This window comes from Lepus europaeus, chromosome 20, assembly GCF_033115175.1.
Source record: "Lepus europaeus isolate LE1 chromosome 20, mLepTim1.pri, whole genome shotgun sequence".
NCBI classification, from domain to species: domain Eukaryota; kingdom Metazoa; phylum Chordata; class Mammalia; order Lagomorpha; family Leporidae; genus Lepus; species Lepus europaeus.
The window spans coordinates 37705770-37724668 of record NC_084846.1 but is presented as its reverse complement, the minus strand read 5'-3'; the positions used below and the strand labels follow the sequence as shown (position 1 = coordinate 37724668).

The 18899-nt window shown below is 39.6% G+C and overlaps 1 protein-coding gene across 1 annotated transcript in view; it reads left to right on the top strand.

Moving 5' to 3' along the window:
- The window catches only part of DPY19L2 (dpy-19 like 2), an 82878-nt gene that overhangs the window by 43343 nt on the left and 20636 nt on the right, over positions 1-18899 (top strand). Inside the window, 6 exon segments of the mRNA XM_062178547.1 lie at positions 1433-1492; positions 3488-3568; positions 6009-6110; positions 8494-8565; positions 9694-9740; positions 14679-14703. Coding sequence (XP_062034531.1) covers positions 1433-1492; positions 3488-3568; positions 6009-6110; positions 8494-8565; positions 9694-9740; positions 14679-14703 — 387 coding nt within the window.

Here is an 18899-nt window from a genome sequence, read left to right as displayed (position 1 = left end):
GAAATATTTTAAGTGCTGATTTAGTTTTGACTAGTACTGATTAAGTACTGATTAAAAAGTAGTTATTTGGCTAACATCTTTAAACTAGCATGAAGTCAAAATTAGCCTTTCCCAGCCACTCTTAAAGCCCTCCACATGGCCCGTCCTGCTCATAATTCTGTCTTAAGGCAATATTAACTGTCTTGAATAGGGTAAGTGCTTCCTAGCATTCCTTTATAGTGTCATCACTTAAATTGTTTTTTTATATTTTCCCTACAAAATACATCTGTTGAAGAACTAGATCACTGAACATGAGGAGAATTCCTTGCTGTAGAATCATCCCTTGGATCCTCCAGATGTGTCTTAACATGTTCCTTGTCTACTGTATTTGCAATATATTAGCATTTGGGGATGCCATGACAAACATACTATGGAGTGGTGCCATAAGCATCAGAGATTTTTTTCCTCACAGTTTTGGAGGCAGAAGTCCAAGGTCAAGGTGCCAGCCAATTTGGTTCCTTAGGGCTCTCTTCCCGGTTTGTAGACAAGTCATTTTCACTGTATTTTCTCATGGCAAGATAGAGTGTCTCTCTTATTACTCTTCTTATACAGGCAGTACTATTCCATTCGTGAGGGTTCATCCTCCCAGATTTGGGATTGGAGCCTCAACAGATGCATTTTGGAAAGACCCAGGTGCCCAGTTCATGTCACTAAAGGTGTAGATTTTGAGGAATCTGAATTAATTCCTGAGTCTCATTTCTAGCTTCTGACCTTACAAAGACCCAAGGCCTCTTCTGCTGCTCTCCTCTTATAATATTAGCCCATAATTGAAACCTTGTCCTACAAGTCATTTTAAAGGCTCTCATGGGTTTTCTCCTAATTAATATTTTAATGTTTTCTTAAATTACCTTTTTTCTCTTTCTCATAAGTTTAATAATACATTTTTAAAATATTTGTAGATATTTGATAATTTGGAAAGGATTTTGACTTCAATTTAACACACTAATTTTGCAGGAAATATACTTCAGAAAGTTCATGGAAAATAAAATAAATTATTTAAGTCTTTTGGTGCAAAAGAAATTTGAAACAATATATTATTTCTTTCATAACATGCATTTTCTATAAACTTTTTGATTACCCTTGTACACTTGTACAGATGCCTTCCACACTAGCATCTACAGTTTTAGAGGAGTTCACTCTGCAGAAAACATCCAAAGTAACTCAGTGAGGAATTACCTTCATTGAAGAAGCAAATTTTGGTATAGAAAGCCTTGAACTCTCAACCTGAGGGAAGTTGCCATGTCCAAAATTTAAAGTCAACAATGTAGGTGGAAATTGGCTGATGATAGCAGAGATGAAAGAATGGTGGCTGAGTAATTTTTAAATGCACCTTTAATATACTTGTAAGGCATAAATGTTAATTTTGTTTCATTTTCTGCCATGTGCATTTTAGGCAATAATTCAACATAGATGTAAAATTCAAAGATTGGGAGTGTCTGAACTCAACTATTGGGTAAGATACAACTATTTTTAATATATTTTCTCTAAACTCTACTTCTTATTTTTATAAACTGAGTACAGATAATATATTTAAAACTGTAATATTTTAAAATTTAGAATCTCACTTTTTGTTTTTCATCCTTTTAAATTTTTTGAGATAACATTTTTAATTTACATTAGTCAAAGGCTTAATGCTCCACTAAATAAAAGAGTTCAAGTAAAAAGTAGAAAGACCATAGCTCAGCAGCAATAGAGGCAAGGGCTATAAATAAAAATCAAATGAAAATATGCCAATCTCACTCATATATAATAAATTTTAAAATAATCACAGATAATTAAAGCTAAAGACTGAAAATAAAATGCCTGAAATAAAAAGCCTGCTGAGTTGGTTTGATGGCCGAATGAGTATAACAGAGGAAGCAACAGTGTGCTTGAAGATGTGATGGCAGCAGTGATCATCATTAGATTAGTTTGATTCTCATTTGTTCTCTGGATTCCTTGTTTCCTGTTTCTCTTATCATGTATTTTCCAAAAGCTTTTTTTTAACAACAAAAAAAGATTTATTTATTTGAAAGGCAGAGTTACAGCGAGGCAGAGGCAGAGAGAGAGCGAGAGTGAGCAAGGTCTTCTGTCCTAGTTTACTCCCAGATAGCTGCAATGGCCAGAGGCTTTACCTGCCAAGGCACAGCACCGCCCCCCCTCCTTTTTTTTTTTTTACCCAGCTTTCCTCTCCCTTTTTTACCCAGCTTTCATTCCAGAAGTAAAGCCTTTCTGAGACTGATACCTTTTATCCTGAACACTTTTAATGCCTGGCTCTGTGGGCCGTTCTCCAGTCTACAGGATGAACGTTTAAGGTGAATTTTCTCCTTCTCAGGTGACTTTAGTTGACTATTGGTCCTACGTTCCCTTCTTCTCTATTCTGTATAGCTGTGCGCCTCTCCTCTCAGTCTCTGCAAAGGCTTATGTCAGGAACAAATGCTTCTGCTGTATTTGTTGTTTCCTTTCCTATTTCCAGATAATTCGAAGTTAGTGTCATTGTATGTTTGCTATATATGTGGTTGAATTGTTCTACTTGCTAGAGGATGATCCAGAGAAAAGATGTGGATGTAGACTGCTGTGATTTTCCTCAGGCTGCCAAGAAGTCCATATCCTCTCCCCTCCATTTTAAAATCCAGGCTATGCAAACAAACAAACAAAAACAAAACCCAAAACGAACAGAAGCCTCCTTATGAATTTTAGTTCATATCCCTGTTTTTAAAAAGAAAACTAAGTTTTCAACTTTCAAATTTTTCCTGATTGAATAGAAGAATAGAACTTTTATTTATTTTTTGAAAGGCAGAGTTACAGAGAGGCAGAGAGAGAGAGAGAGAGGTCTTCAATCTGCTGGTTCACTGCCCAAATGGCCGCCACTGCTAGAGCTGTGCCAATCTGAAGCTAGGAGCCAGGAGTTTCTTCCAGGTCTCCCATGTGGGTGCAGGGGCCAAAGGACTTGGGCCATCTTCTACTGCTTTCCCAGGCCACAGCAGAGAGCTGGATCAGAAGTGGAGCAGCTCAAACTCAAACCGGAACCCATATGGGTTGCCAGAACTGCAGGAGATGGCTTTACCTGCTATGCCACAGTGTTGGCTCCAATAGTAGAACTTTTAATGCTGTGTTTTGCAAAATTAATTTTCAGTTGAGGCTATAAAGTTTGAAAATATACATATAACCCATCTCTTTCTTAACAAAAATGGAGAAGAAATAAATTTTTATAATTTCCTTTATATTTAGGATATATATAACTCTAATGTTTTTACGTGTTGTATAGCAGTGCCATCAATTTCAGTTTCTTTGCCATTAAACAAAATTCTCTAAAGGAACAACCCTTTTTTATTTCTCACCATGTACGTGTACCTCACTAATATACTTCATGTTATTAAAGTTTTTCTACATTGTTTAGAGTGACAGTTGGATATTTTCACTGGGTAATTTGTAATTTTTATTACTGGATTTCTGTTTTATTTTCTAGCTTATTCAAGGTTGTGCTTGGTGGTGTGGAACAATCATTTTAAAATTTCTGACATCTAAAATTTTAGGCGTTTCAGACCACGTAAGTTCTTTCTATTTATAACATAAAATTTCATAAAAGGGGCTAGTGCTGTGATATAGCAGGTGCCCAAGGTACCAGCATCCCATGTGGGCACTGGTTTAAGTCCTGGCTGCTCCACTTCGGATCCAGCTCCCTGCTTATGTGTGCTGGGAAAATGGCAGGGGATGGTCCAGATACTTGGGTCCCTGTACCCATGTGGGAGACCCAAATGAAGCTCCTGGCTCCTGGCTTCAGATTTGCCCTGCTCTGGCCATTGTTGCCATTTGGGGTATTAACCAGCAGATGGAAGATTCTCTCTCTCTGTCTCTGTAACTCTGCCTTTCAAATAAATAAATGTTTAAGAAATTATATACATATGTAGCTGGATGAAAACTTCGAAGCCATCTGTTTTTATCTCTTCATTTCACAGAGGTTAAGTATTTTCTTCAAGTTCCCCGGGCTAGTTATTAGCAGGGTCAGTATTCAATCCTGCCACTCAGTGATCTTTGCAATATGCTAACATAAAAGTGTGGCATTGAATGCTGACTTAGTCTTCTAGAAAAATCCTAATAATTTGTTCATATAGTTAATTCATTTACATTTCAAATATAAATAATCATTTGTTTAAATAATAAGCTTTTATTTATCATAGATTTTATAATGTGTGCAGTCTATACTCTGAAATACAGAACTCTCAGTATATTTTGCTTGTAACTGTGGACTAAAATTAGGATATTATTTGATGTTTTAAGGATTTTCTTGTTATCTGAAAAGAAAATATTAAAAGTTCTCTGTCTTTTCATCTAGAAAATATATAGAGAGCACTTATTCATACAGCCTTTCTTTTTGTTTTAAGGGTATCACCTTAAATAATGGCCCTTTTCAAGACATAAGCCCTTTCTTAATTTAGAGGGAAGAAAGTAATACATGGATTTATTTTTGATTTCTAGCACTTCACTTAGAAATAAACAAACATGAGTGTATCACACAATAATCTATGACATGTACCTTGTCTAGTGCTATCCAATCAGAGCCCTGTCTAGTATGAAAATTGTTAAGTATAGCAAGGGACTATAGTTCTCTCTCTTTCTGAAAGAGGTGCTGTCATCATCTCATAAAATGTACATCCATGTCCATGTTAGATAACATTTCTAAATGTGAGGATTTTTTTGCCATCAATTGCTAGCTTTGCATAGTAGTTTATTAGGCTTGTTTGTTGCTACTGTTCTCTAGTATGTCTCACACATTTCTGTTTTTCCTTTTTGTAGTTTTTAATTCTTATTTTATGGGAGCATATATTTTTCTGATAAACTCTATTCTGACCTTGTAAATTATTTATTAAGTTAGTCTGTGATTTTTGTTTCTTGTTTTACATTATCACCTAATTCTTTATAAATGTGGAAAGTAACACACACACACCTTTGGTAGTCATAAGTGACTTTTGACAGTTGTCCACAAAACTTGACATTATTAAGTTAAATTCTTCTTAGTTACTAGACTTACTCCAAATTAGAACATAAAATGTTACGTGGCAACAGTGAATAAATGAAAATTTATGGTAATCATCAAACTTATCATTAAATATTTCAATCCTTATAAAGTAATTTGAATTATGATTTTACAAGCCAAATATTTTCCTTTCCCTGACCTTCTGAGAATGTAGTGGAAAAATAATTATCTTATCTACAGTAGGTAGTAAGCAGTCATAGAAGTTCTACATTGGATGTGATTGGTGTTGCTTATTTTTCTAAATAAGTGTTTAGAAATATTGAAAACAAATAATCAGAGATCAAGTAATAATCATGATAGTGTTATAATTCTTATGAGGAATAGCTGTCATAAATGACATGGATATATATGGGCACTTTAGAAAGTTTGTGGGAAATTACAGTTAAAAGACAGATGATATTGGTGCCAAAAGTGAAAATCCATGCATATTTTTTATAATATGCATTTTCCATGAATATTTTAAATATTTATTGTATGTACAGGTTTCAGGTTTTTTGCACCAAAAAACTTACCTTACAATTTCAGTCTCCATGAAATTCTTGAAGTACTCTCATAACAAATATTATAACAATGTATGAGGCTTCATGAAAATGATAATAGATGAAATGTTTATGGTTTACAATATATGGTAAAACTATGAAAAGAAACTTTTTTTCAAAATAAATTATCTGATTATATAATCTCTTGATTAACTTCCCTGTGGTTTCTTCTCAGCAAGTATTTTTATCTCTTTATCATTTTTTCTTTGCTTATTTTTTTCTGGCTTCTTCCTACTTGTCATTTCTCTTTATTTCCGGTTATCTTGATGAGTAGGTACATAGAACATCTAGTTTTTAGAGGCATCTATGTAGCTTGGGTATATCAGCTTTATAGATCAAACGTATTAGTCAACATCAAATCAGTTTTACTGACTACAATAATTTATGGAATTTTTAACTCTATTTTCTTTCAGATTCGCCTAAGCGACCTTATAGCAGCCAGAATCTTAAGGTATACAGATTTTGATACTTTAATATACACCTGTGCACCTGAATTTGACTTCATGGAACAAGCGGTATGAATGTTTCTATATTTTTTTCCTTTTCTACAGGTATAATGACTTTTGTTCCTGTATTTTCCTTTTAATCTGAAATTTAAATTTTTTAGTCAAATATATAGCTTACAGTGTCATTTTATATTATTATTTTTCTAATCATATGTCCTTCCTAACCTATTACTCTTTTCTGTAAATCAATAAGTGTCTTTCTTAAAGTGATAAATTCAGGAAGTGAATTTATATATCATGATATATGATCCATATTCGTTATTATTACAAATAACTTTTAATAATCTAGGCCACTTGGAGATATAGGATCATTCAAGAAAATAAAATCCAAATTCTTGTTAAGAAATTCAGTTTTAAGGGCTGGCATTGTGGCATAGCGGGTAAAGCCACTGCTGGCATCCCATAGGGGCCCTGGTTGAAGTTCTGCCTATTCCACTTCTGATCCAGCTTCCTGCTAATGACCTCGGGAAAGCAGTGGAAGATGGACCAAGTGTTTGGGCCTCTGTACCCAGATAGGAGACCTGGAAGAATCTCTCAGCTCCTGGCTTCAGCCTGGCCCAGCCTTGGCCATTGCAGCCATTTGGGAAGTGAACCAGCAGATGGAAGATCTATCTCTCTCCCCAGTCTCTGTAACTTTGTCTTTCAAATAAATAAATTAATCTTAAAAAATTCAATTTTATTACATTTAATACCCCAAATATTAAAATATATGTTTTAAGGCCTGTGCCGTGGCTCAATAGGCTAATCCTCCGCCTATGGCGCCAGCACCCCGGGTTCTAGTCCTGGTCGGGGCACCGGATTCTGTCCCGGTTGCCCCTCTTCCAGGCCAGCTCTCTGCTGTGGCCCGGGAGTGCAGTGGAGGATGGCCCAAGTGCTTGGGCCCTGCACCCACATGGGAGACCAGGAGAAGCACCTGGCTCCTGCCTTCAGATCAGCGCCGTGCACTGGCCGCAGCGCACCGGCCGCAGTGGCCATTGCGGGGTAAACCAACAGAAAAGGAAGACCTTTCTCTCTGTCTCTCACTGTCCACTCTGCCTGTCAAAAAAAAAAAAAAAAAATATATATATATATATATATATATATATATATATATGTTTAACAAAGTGTTGCCAATAAATGTGGTACACTAGTGTTAATAACCGTGAAATTTATTGTGTTACATAAATGCATGGTTATTATCTTCTTAAAAATACTTACTTATTTGAAGGACAGCATTATAGAGAGATCAGTCAATCAATTGATGTCTCTTCCATCAATCCATTGTTTCACTCCCCAAAGGGCTGGGCCTGGCACTCTACCTGGGTCTCCCACATGGGTGACAGGGGCCCACACACTTGGGCCATCATCCACTACTTTCCCAGGTACATAGCGGGGAACTGGAAGGGAAATGGAGCAGCCAGGACTGGAACCAGTGCTCATATGGGGTGCTGGTTTTGCAGGAGGTAGCTTAACTCACTGTGCCAAAGCGCCAACCCTGCATAGTATTACCATTTATAAAAAAGTTCATGTTGCTAAGATTCAAATCATTTGCTTCTTTGTAGAATCATGGACCACAAGAGCAGTATTAGATCTTAGAGACTGCGTAGTACGCGTCTTTCACTTGCTAGAAAGACTTGCTTTAAGTACCGTGTGAGCCACGTAGGACATGGGTTCCGATGGACTCAGAGCTCCTGGCTCAGTGTTCTTTCTTCTGTTTGTGGTCTACTTTCTTCTTCACAGAACATGGAAGAGTTGTCACTGGATGAGGCTGCGTATTAATTACAAATTCTAAATTAGTGGCAAATCTAATACTGAATTTTTACGTTATTCTCTTATCCATCCAGCTATTCATTAATTTAAAAATTTTTGTTGACCATCGATAATGTATTAGGCAGTTTGTTGTGGGACTACACCGAAGAAATAACGCAGTTCCTGCTTTCAAGAAATAGTTTAGTTACATGGTACATCACTCTATCACAGTAACGGGTTCTGAGCATTGTACTTCGAGTAGTGACTTTGGCTAACTGTCGTCTTTTTCAGCTCTGGTTTCAGTGGTGAAATAATGGAACAGCAACACAGGAAATGATAGTGTAGTTCTCAGGGACCAGTAAACACACATTTTTAAACCTAGCATTATATAAATAAAGAAAAAATAAAACTGAAAAAAGGAACAATTATAGATACGCCTAGTTCTCAGTTTAATAATTTTTAAAAGTTTTTTGAATGCTGCATGTCAGTTTTGTAATTTTGTTTCTTACGTTAAAATTCAGAGGTTAGTAAATAATATACTGTGCTAATGATAAAGGCATTTTACCTCTAAAAAATTTCATGATGGCACTCAGTTTGACACAAATTTTTACTATATATTAAGGCAAATTTCAATAAATAACTCAAAAAATTTTCTGTATTTCAGACGCCACTGAGATACACAAAGACATTATTGCTTCCAGTTGTCATGATGGTTACTTGTTTTATCTTTAAGAAGGTATTTAAAATTTTTTATTGTTGGCTTTTGGGTTCTTGATAAGGATTGTAGTATGTTCCTGACTTGTTTGGGAGACTGAGATAAAATTTCTCTGGAGGAAGCTGCCACCTTTTCTGTAGGAAAGGATCCTGCCCCCAGCTGATCCCCTGCCCAGTGAAGTAATAAACTTACAACACTGGTAAGCAGTTATCTACATGTTAAAGCTTAGGATTTTAGAACCTAAGTAGACCTTAAACATCTGCCTACTTAAACATCATTTTTTTTTAAGATTTATTTTATTTATTTGAAAGATTTAGAGAGAGAGGTAGAGACAGAGAGAGAGGTCTTCCATCTACTGGTTCACTCCCCAGATGGCCGCAACGGCAGGAGCTGCGCCAATCCGATGCCAGGAGTTTCTTCCTGGTCTCCCAAGTGGGAGCAGGGGCCCAAGGACTTGGGCCATCTTCTACTGCTTTCCCAGGCCATAGCAGAGAGCTGAATTGGAAGTGGAGCAGCTGGAACTAGAACTGGCGGCCATATGGGATGCCGGCACATCAGACCAGGGCGTTAACCCGCTGCGCCACAGCACCGGCCCCTCATCTTTTTTTTTTTTTTTTTTTTTTGACAGGCAGAGTTAGACAGTGAGAGAGAGACAGAGAGAAAGGTCTTCCTTTTCTGTTGGTTCATCCCACAAATGGCCGCCACGGCCAGCGCGTTGCGGCAGGCGCCCTGCGCTGATCCGAAGCCAGGAGCCAGGTGCTTCCTCCTGGTCTTCCATGCAGGTACAGGGCCCAAGGACCTGGGCCATCCTCCACTGCCTTCCTGGGCCACAGCAGAGAGCTGGACTGGAAGAGGAGAAACTGGGACAGAATCCGGCGCCCCAACAGGGACTAGAACCTGGGGTGTCGGCCCACAAGTGGAGGATTAGCCTAGTGAGCCACAGCGCGGGCCCCATCATTTGTTTTTTAATAGAAGTTATAACTTGAAGTTCTTTGCCTAGGGTAGAGCTAGGACTAAACTGTTCTTGAAGATTCCATTTATCATTAAAAAAAGAAACTTATTTCTAGTGTGGGTATTTATATGAATTAATCAGAGCATGTTAAATGTAACATTCCATAAAGAACTTTATTGATTTCGTTCTGTTCACAGACTACTCGTGATATTTCATGTGTCTTATCTACAAACACTTATCTAAGGTAATTATAATTGTTTTTAAGACAAATTTTATTCAGTTAATTAACTTACTATCATACTAATTTTTCAAATGCATATACATTAAGCTTTAGGTTAATTAAGAAAGGAAATATGAGCCAAAGTTAGATGTTTCTTCAAAAAGATTACTATTCTGTGAACTAACTTGAAGTTTTATTTGATTTAGCTTAATATATCACTAGAATTAGCAACAGTAAGAGCAGTAAGCTCAAAATTTATTTTGCTCATACTTTATTTTTTAAGCTTTCATAGAAGATAACTTTTTTCTGAATAATTATGAAAGATTTTTTTTATGTTTATTGTTAAAATTATTTGTTGTATCACATTTTTTGGCAGCTCTAGTGAACTCAGTAGAGTTACAGCAGCAAAACATTGCATGACTCATGTAAATCAGATATAAAGTGTTCCAGCACACTGGAAGTAAATTGCGAAGAAAGCTTTCTGATGGAAAGTGTATCTAGTAGCGAACTATAGAAATGATCCCTGAGTTGTATCTATGTAAAATTGCTTTCATTAAGTAAAGGAAAAGAAAAGAAAGCATATCTAAGGTTAACTTTTGTGGTTTTAATTGTGCCATTTGATTCTAGTCAATTACCTTTATTGTTAAGAATAGTTTTAGATTTACAGAAAGATTATGAAGCTAGTATAGTTTCCTGAACTGCATGTCCCATGCTGAATTTCCTTTTTTTATTCTTTTTATTTTTATTTATTTATTTATTTTTTGCCAGGCAGAGTTAGAAAGAGAGAGAGTTATAGACAGTGAGAAAGAGACAGAGAGAAAGGTCTTCCTTTCATTGGTTCACCCCCACCAAATGGCCGCAACGGCCAGTGCTGCACTGATCTGAAGCCAGGAGCCAGGTGCTTCCTCCTGGTCTCCCATGTGGGTGCAGGGCCCAAGCACTTGGGCCATCCTCCACTGCCTTCCCGGGCCACAGCAGAGAGCTGGCCTGGAAGAGGGGCAACAGGGACAGAATCCGGCTCCCCGACCGGGACTAGAACCTGGTGTGCCGGTGCTGCAGGCAGAGGATTAGCCTATTGAGCCGCATTGCCGGCCCCATGCTTGAATTTCTAACCAGTTTTTTATGGTTGTCAGAGGAGCTAATGAAGATGGTAGGTGCGTTTGTTGAAATCATTTCCAAAATAAGTGAGACCATCTGTGATTTGTTCTGGTCAGGAGGAGCCCAGGTAATATGTCTTGATATTCTAAAACGAGTGTATTGAGAACCCTGAAAACTGTTCACATAAAGAGTACACAAAGGGACTAGGATTATTTAATTAGATACTCGGAGATTGAGGGGTACATGGCGACTGTCTTCAGAGAGGGTGTTAAGTGGAAGAAGACAGATTTGAGGGGCCAACAGGTAGAAGATAATTAGCTCAGAAGAAGGAAATCTTTCTTACTAATTACATTCCTGAAAGTGACAGGCCAAGGTGGGGGCACGGGAGTTGTTTAAATCATAGGAACAATACATGCTTATGGTATTACATTCAGGAAAAACAGCCTATCAAGAAAAGGGGCAATGCTGCCCTCCCTTTACCTGTTCCTCAGAGGTGCTGACTGCAAGCGGATTTGGATACGTCATTCTAGGAAACACACATAGAAACAGTTATTGAAAATGGAGTCTAGAACTCTTAGTATGCGGCCTGTTCTTTTGTGTAACAGTGTGTCTTGGGCACACGTCTAGATCTCCCTTATTCTTTTTGATGATCAAGCATCTTATTGTTTGCCATCGTGGGTGAGTACCAGGGATTTAGCCATAACTATGTAAGTAGATGTTTGGAATACATTTAACTTTGTGGTAACAACTGATGTTATAGTAGTGAACATCTTTGTATACAACTTTTCACCCTTATCCAGAATTTCTGTAGCTTGGAATATTTGAAATGGGTCTACAGGAAGCATATTTTTTAATTTGACAAACTCTGAGAAATTGCAATGATGAAAGTGTCCATTTCCCTGCTTCTCTGTAAACATCAATTTTATTGAACTTTAAAATTTTTGTGATAGAAAAAAAGGAATAACTTATAAGTCTTGTCAGTGAAGTTTTGCATCTTTTTGTATGTCTGTTGACTATATTTCTTCTTGACCTTTTAAAAATTGATTTGTGGTGGTTTGTGTTTTTTTTTAATAGACAGTAGCCTTTTGTCTATTTTATGTATCACATAATTTTTTCCAGGATGTCAATTTATAGTTTATTTATGGTTTTCACTTTATAGAACTTTAAAATCTCTGAACAACCACAACTATCCATTTTCTGTTTTCTGTGTTGCATAGAAAGTTTCCTTACATTAAAAAACATTAAAATATTTTTCCAGCCGGCACCATGGCTCAACAGGCTAATCCTCCGCCTTGCGGCACCGGCACACCAGGTTCTAGTCCCGGTCGGGGCACCGATCCTGTCCTGGTTGCCCCTCTTCCAGGCCAGCTCTCTGCTGTGGCCAGGGAGTGCAGTGGAGGATGGCCCAAGTGTTTGGGCTCTGCACCCCATGGGAGACCAGGAGAAGCACCTGGCTCCTGCCATCGGAACAGCGCGGTGCCCTGGCCGCAGCACGCTACCGCGGTGGCCATTGGAGGGTGAACCAATGGCAAAAGGAAGACCTTTCTCTGTCTTTCTCTCACTGTCCACTCTGCCTGTCAAAAAATAAAAATAATAATATAAATAAATAAAAATATTTTTCCATACTTTAATAATTCCTGTTGTAGATAGAGATCATTAATGTCTCTTGCATTGATTTTGTACTGAGGTGACATCCAGGTTTCTTTCTTTCTCGTCCCAGCACAATATCACCTAATCTTTTTGCTGCCATTTGAAATGCCTGCTCTTATCACTTACTAGTTGATTCTGATAGGCACTTGAGACTGTCTTAGATTCTCTCTTGAATTGATCTATTTGTTTCTGAGCCAGAACAACACGGTTTTGGTCCTCTTCCTTTGTTTTACGGTTTGTCATATTTTCTTAAACTGGGATAACTGTGCTCAGGAGGCCCCTCTTCCCCAGGCACTTATCATAGCCCTTTGGATTTGCTTCTGATTTATTAAACAAGGATTTGTTCTCTACAGGATTGCTTCTGCAATCCAGGATTCTTGGGTAGCTCTACTTAAGGGTGTGGGCGAGTCTCTTAACCCCTCTGTGCCACAGCCTCAGCACCCATCAGTGGAGGTGGGCACACCGGCCGCCGAGGGTTACAGATACGAGTCACTGCATGCAGACTACTTAGAATTGCCGGCGAACTAGCAGCTGTGTTCGTGATGGCTGCTGCTGTTCTAGTGCTTCCATTTCAGTCAAGTTCTCTAGTTTTTCTTCCCTATGGGTCTTCTTGAGGTTCTTTCATAAGGATTTTACAGTGTCTTCTTTTTCTCTTGCAGTAGAAAAGCGTTGATAGTGTTTGCTGACCTGTCACTGCTGGTTTCCAGAGAGCTGTTTGACTCCTGATTCGCAGCACACGTGTGTCCAGCCACCGCCCCCTCTTTCTTTTTTCTCTGTGTTCTTGGGGAATTCTGTGACTGAGTTTTCAACATGACCAACTTCAGCTGTGTACATTTTTCTTAGCCTTTTTTGAAGTTTTAAAGTAGGAAAACGTCATGGTGTTTCCCCCAGGGTTTCTGAATGCTCCGAGTCATTGCAGCTTGCTCTAATTATGTGAATGCAGAGTTCTCTGGAGACAGTAGTGGGCATTTTCACTTGATATGCTCTTTCATCTCTTGTATTAGCTCTGTTTCCGAAGAGGATTTTTTGTCTCATTCATCTTGCTGTTTCTGTTTCATTCTATTTGTGCCTTAAATATTCATATTTTAAATTAGTTACTAGATTATTTGCATCAACACTTGTGGTCAGGGTTCTTGGTGATTGTTATAGTTAGACCTCTTCCTGGCTTAGCATCCCAGCACAGGCTTTTGTTGTGACTGGGAGATTTGGAAATAAGTGGGGAATCCTTTCCCTTGACCCGGCTGGAGGGAGGGAGCTGCAGTGAAGGCAGTGAGAAACCTTCCCCCAACCACCCGTTTTATGATCTGTGGATCTGAGTTCCTTTGAACGCTGTCTTGTTTCTCTTTGCAATCCCCCAGTCCTTGTTGGAAGGCCCCAGCATCTTGTAGAGCCCTTTATAAAAGTCGGACATCCAGCTTTTTCAGTGGAACTTGGGCCATCTTCTACTGCTTTCCCAGGCCACAGCAGAGAGCTGGATTGGAAGTGGAGCAGCTGGGACTCAAACCAGCACCCATATGGGATGCCAGTGTTGCAGACTGGTTCTTTAACCCACTGCGCCACAGTGCTAATCCCAAAATAGGTATTTTCTTACCTCTTGTGTTAACCTAATGTAAACTCTGTGAGGATAAGAATGGTAAGAATGTCATCTATACTATTGCCATTGTATTCTCTGCACAATGCCTAGAACACAGTATGTGTGCCATAAATATTTAGTGGATTGGAAAAATTTTTCTAGAACTAAAAGTATTTGTTTTATCCAGTAGTTTTTCTTCTAGAAATTTATTCTAAGGAAATAGTCAGAGATGCTCGCAAAATTTTATATACAAGGATGTTCACATTGTTTATAATTGTGAAAAATGGAAACAATTCAAAAGTCCAATAATGGTTGTCTAAAGTATATGTCATATGTAAGTTGAATATGTAATAAAAAGATGTTTCTATTCATTTATACTTCCAGAGGCTCACTCTCCAGGGATCAGTAAAACCATTTTATCTTAACCTTAAATAGGATGACTGTAAATTATGCCTTTTAAATTTACTGTAATTTTTAGGAGTATTATTTAATCCTTTTTATTTTTATATTTATACTCTTAAGTAGTTTAAGGGAATCAAATTTTATAAAATCAAAGAATAAACTAAACTTACTGTTAGGTAATTATAGTGTAATGGACATTCAGTAAATAGGTAATTTTCTGTTTTTTTGTTTAATTCCAGAAAACAGCTCCTTGAGCATGGTGAGGTAAAGCTTTCATTTTAATCTTGAGTCGACATGTGTATTAAATTCTAGTTAAGGATAATTCACAGAGGGATGGCCTTGCTGCCGAGGCAGGTGGTGCTTGAATGGCTCAGCACTGGTGATAAATTTCTGCTGGTCTTTCCCATTCCTTAATTTGTTCTCACTTTGGAATAGTAATAGGATCTGAAGGCCAGTAGGTTGATTGATGACCATGGACCATAATGACTTGCATTCATTCATTCTTTCACTCATTCCACAATGAGGAGCGTTTTGTTTCCAGCCTGCCTGCTGAGCTAGTCAGCTAGAACCCATCACGGAAGCCCCCATCGCCTGTGACTGGAGGCCTTCTGCCACCATGTAGGCTCCATGGCCAGCTGGCTACAAACTCAGCCGCATTACAGGATGTATAAGGTCGTATAGTAATACTCCTGCCCTGAAGTGTTTCTCATTTTACAAAGGAGATGTTAACAAAACCACATTCAAGTAGTGCTAAGTTATGTTGTGGCATAGAAAGGGAAAGTGGGCAGTATAGGCTGAGAAGGTGATTTCCTAAATTATACAACTTTAAGTTGTCTTTTTTAAACATTTTATTCCACAATAGTTTTAAATTTTCCAAGTGAAAATTGTGAAGTAGTAGTATGAAGAGGCCCTATATACCCTACAGCACTCTGTTACGAACATCGTATTAGTCTAATTGTCACAGTTAATGAACCACACCCAGCTTCCCTTAAGTTTTTTTTTTAATCTTTCCCACTCCTCCCAGGCTCTAGTAATTAAATTCTGTGTTCATATTGAGGCTTTTTTTTTTCAAGCTCCCACATAAGAGGGAGAGCATACAGCATTTGTCTTTCTGTATCTGGTTTATTAAGGGAAATACATTTATGTACAAGAGAAGGCAACTGAATTTAAATCTAATAGGAATATCTTATAATACTTTTTTGTGAGTAGTTGCTACGTGCCTTGCACTGTGCCGTTTAATTCTCATAATAATATTCCCATTTTAAGCTGGCGCCATGGCTCAGCAGGCTAATCCTCCGCCTTGCGGCACCGGCACACCGGGTTCTAGTCCTGATTGGAGCGCTGGACCAGCTCTTTGCTATGGCCCAGGAAGTCCTTGGGCCCTGCACCCGCATGGGAGACCAGAAGAAGCACCTGGCTCCTGGCTTCAGATCAGCGCGATACGCTGGCCGCAGCGGCCATTGGAGGGTGAACCAATGGCAAAAAGGAAGACCTTTCTCTCTGTCTCTCTCTTACTATCCACCCTGCCTGTCAAAAAAAAAAAAAAAAAAAAATCCCATTTTGTAAAGAGGGAAATTACGTTAATTATATTAAATACCAGCATTGCAATGACTTAACTCAGTAGGAGTTCAGTCCTTTGCATACATAAAGTTAGAGCCAGGAGTTCCTGATTAGCAGGTGGCTGTGTGACCATCCTGATTGGGGGACCCAGATGCCTTCTCTCCCTGGCTCTGCCATCGTCAACACATGGTTCCCAGGACTGCGCTGCTTGCCTGTGTCAAGCCTGCAGAGAAGAGGGAAGGTGACCTTGTCCACAGGGAGGTCTGAAAGGCGAGGCCTGGGAGAGGGGCAATCCCTGCCCGCCCTCAGCCTGCACTCTGGGCCCGGGCATGCAGCAAGGCTGGAAGCTGGTCCAGCTCTGTGTCTAGGAAGAAAAGAAAAGGCGGCTCTGCCCAGAACTGAGGGACTCAGGGAAACTGAGCAGCGTTTGGAGATTCCACAGCTAACTTACTACAGAGAGAGAGCCTCCATTCATTGGGTGACTCCCCAGCTAACCACAACGACCCACACTAGGCCAAGGCGGAAGCCAGGAGCCAGTCCCAACACAGATTTGCCTCGTGGCTGTCAGAAACATAGTTTCTTGAGCCATCCCACTGCCTCCAAGTCTGATCCACAGGAAGCTGGAGTCAGGATGTGGATACCCTGTCATTTTAACCACTAGGTGAAGCCACTGCCCCTCTATCAATTTTACATGCATACCAATTTAGTCTTTTTTTTTTTTTTTTTTTTTGACAGGCAGAGTGGATAGTAAGAGAGAGACAGAGAGAAAGGTCTTCCTTTTGCTGTTGGTTCACCCTCCAGTGGCCACCGCGGTAGCGCGCTGCGGCCGGCGCACCGCGCTGATCCGATGGCAGGAGCCAGGTGCTTCTCCTGGTCTCCCATGGGGTGCAGGGCCCAAGCACTTGGGCCATCCTCCACTGCACTCCCTGGCCACAGCAGAGAGCTGGCCTGGAAGAGGGGCAACCGGGACAGGATCGGTGCCCCGACCGGGACTAGAACCCGGTGTGCCGGCGCCGCAAGGCAGAGGATTAGCCTAGTGAGCCGCGGCACCGGCCCCAATTTAGTCTTTATTATGTGCTTCATGTATACCAAGTCCCCACTTTAAGCAATTTACAGTGTCGGGGAAGGTAATTATATATGCAGTGATAAAGTCAACACAAAGGTGGTACAGAAGAAGAAATGATTATATGGAAGGGGTGGTGTGGATAGGAAAGATTTTTTGAAGTAACTTTCCAAGAAAAATAAGCATAGCATTTACGAAAGTCAGAAGCTGTACATTTGCCAAGAAAGCATAAGGTTGCATGTTATGTTCAGGGTATAGTCAAATCAGTATTGCTGATGGTAAAAAGTAGCAGAAAAATGGCCTGGAAAAGTAGGCAGGGCTCAGACTATGGAGGCCTTGTACACAAGGAATCTGGACTCCATTCTGGACTTTGTGGTTACCGGGAGGTGACACAGGCAGCCTGAGTTGTAAACATGTGCTCTGGGTCTGTGGAGGGCAGCCCAGCTGACTTTTTACAATGACACAATGGCAGGGAAGCCCACTGGCAGGAAGTCAGTGCTGACAACCCATTAGTCTTTGAATGCCTGGTGTGTAGGCAGGTGAGAGGTTTACCTTTTCAAAAAGAGCAGATTTTTCTGGAAGGGGATGGCACATTTTGAGGGTCCATGAGGAGTTTTCTGTCCGTGGGATGTGAGGCCGACTTTTCACCCCTCTGTGACCCAGGACTCCCTTGGGGAATGTCTCCCTACTGTTTGAGCACAGGGACTGTTGTCACTTTAGAGATGAGAGGCTGCAGAGGCCTAAGACCTGGGTGGAGGCCGGGGCACTGCCCACTGAGTGTATGATGAAAACTAAAGAACACATCTTCCCCAGTGTTTGAGCGAGGTGAGGGTGTGTTAGGGTAATTCTCCACCAGTGCTCTGAATCACTAATAGGCGTGTCCCTGCGCTCACTGAACAGACCCTGCACTACCTCCCTGTTGTTATGATATGGTGCTTCCTCAGCTTAAAGGATCTTGTTACTATTTTTTTCTCCTGTAGAATGTGTTTGCCTGTATTTTATCAAATTAGTACCTTTAATTTTTTTTAAATTTTCATTTAATTTGAGAGATAAACGGAGACAGAGCAGATTGATCTTCCAGCTGCTGTTTTACTCTCTAAATGCCCCCAGCAAGGCTGAAGCCAGGAGCTGGGAACTTAGTCTGAGTCGCCTATGTAGGTGGTAGGGGCCCAAGTACTTGAGCCATCACAGCTGCTGGAATGGAAAGTGGAGGGGAGACTCAAACTCAGGCATGGAATGCCTGATATGGAGTGTCCATGGATCTATAGAAGAGATGCCTGTTGTGGAAAGGTGATTAAAATCGACGGCTTCTGCAGTCTACCAATCTGTGCTTTAGTGGTTTGAAACAAAAGGACTTATTTAGAGATGAAATGAGGTTGGTGTTTCTCATTCTCTCCACAACGTGTCCACAATTCATCATGCCCAAAGATGAGTTTGGTTAAAGAAAAATAAAGAATTGATTTTGAAATAAAGTTTCCCCCTTTCCAACATTGTGTCCAATAAATATGAAAAATAATTTAATTTAAGCATTTTGGGTCCAGCTTTTGCCATTCTATTTTAAATATAAACTATGTATTTCTGAGTAAAATATAACATTTGAAAATTGCAAAAAGACAGAAAAATTACTACTCTAAAGTAACTGCTGTTAACTTTTCATTGTTTTCTTACAGTACCCTCCTCCCCATCAGCCCTGGACATGTACACATATGTGCATAGACTTTTCTTCTAATTTATATTTATTTGAAAAGCAGAGTGACAGGGAGAGACAGAGAAAGGGAGAGATCTTCCATCCACTGGTTCAGTTACCAAATGGCCACAATGGCCATGCTGAGGCCAG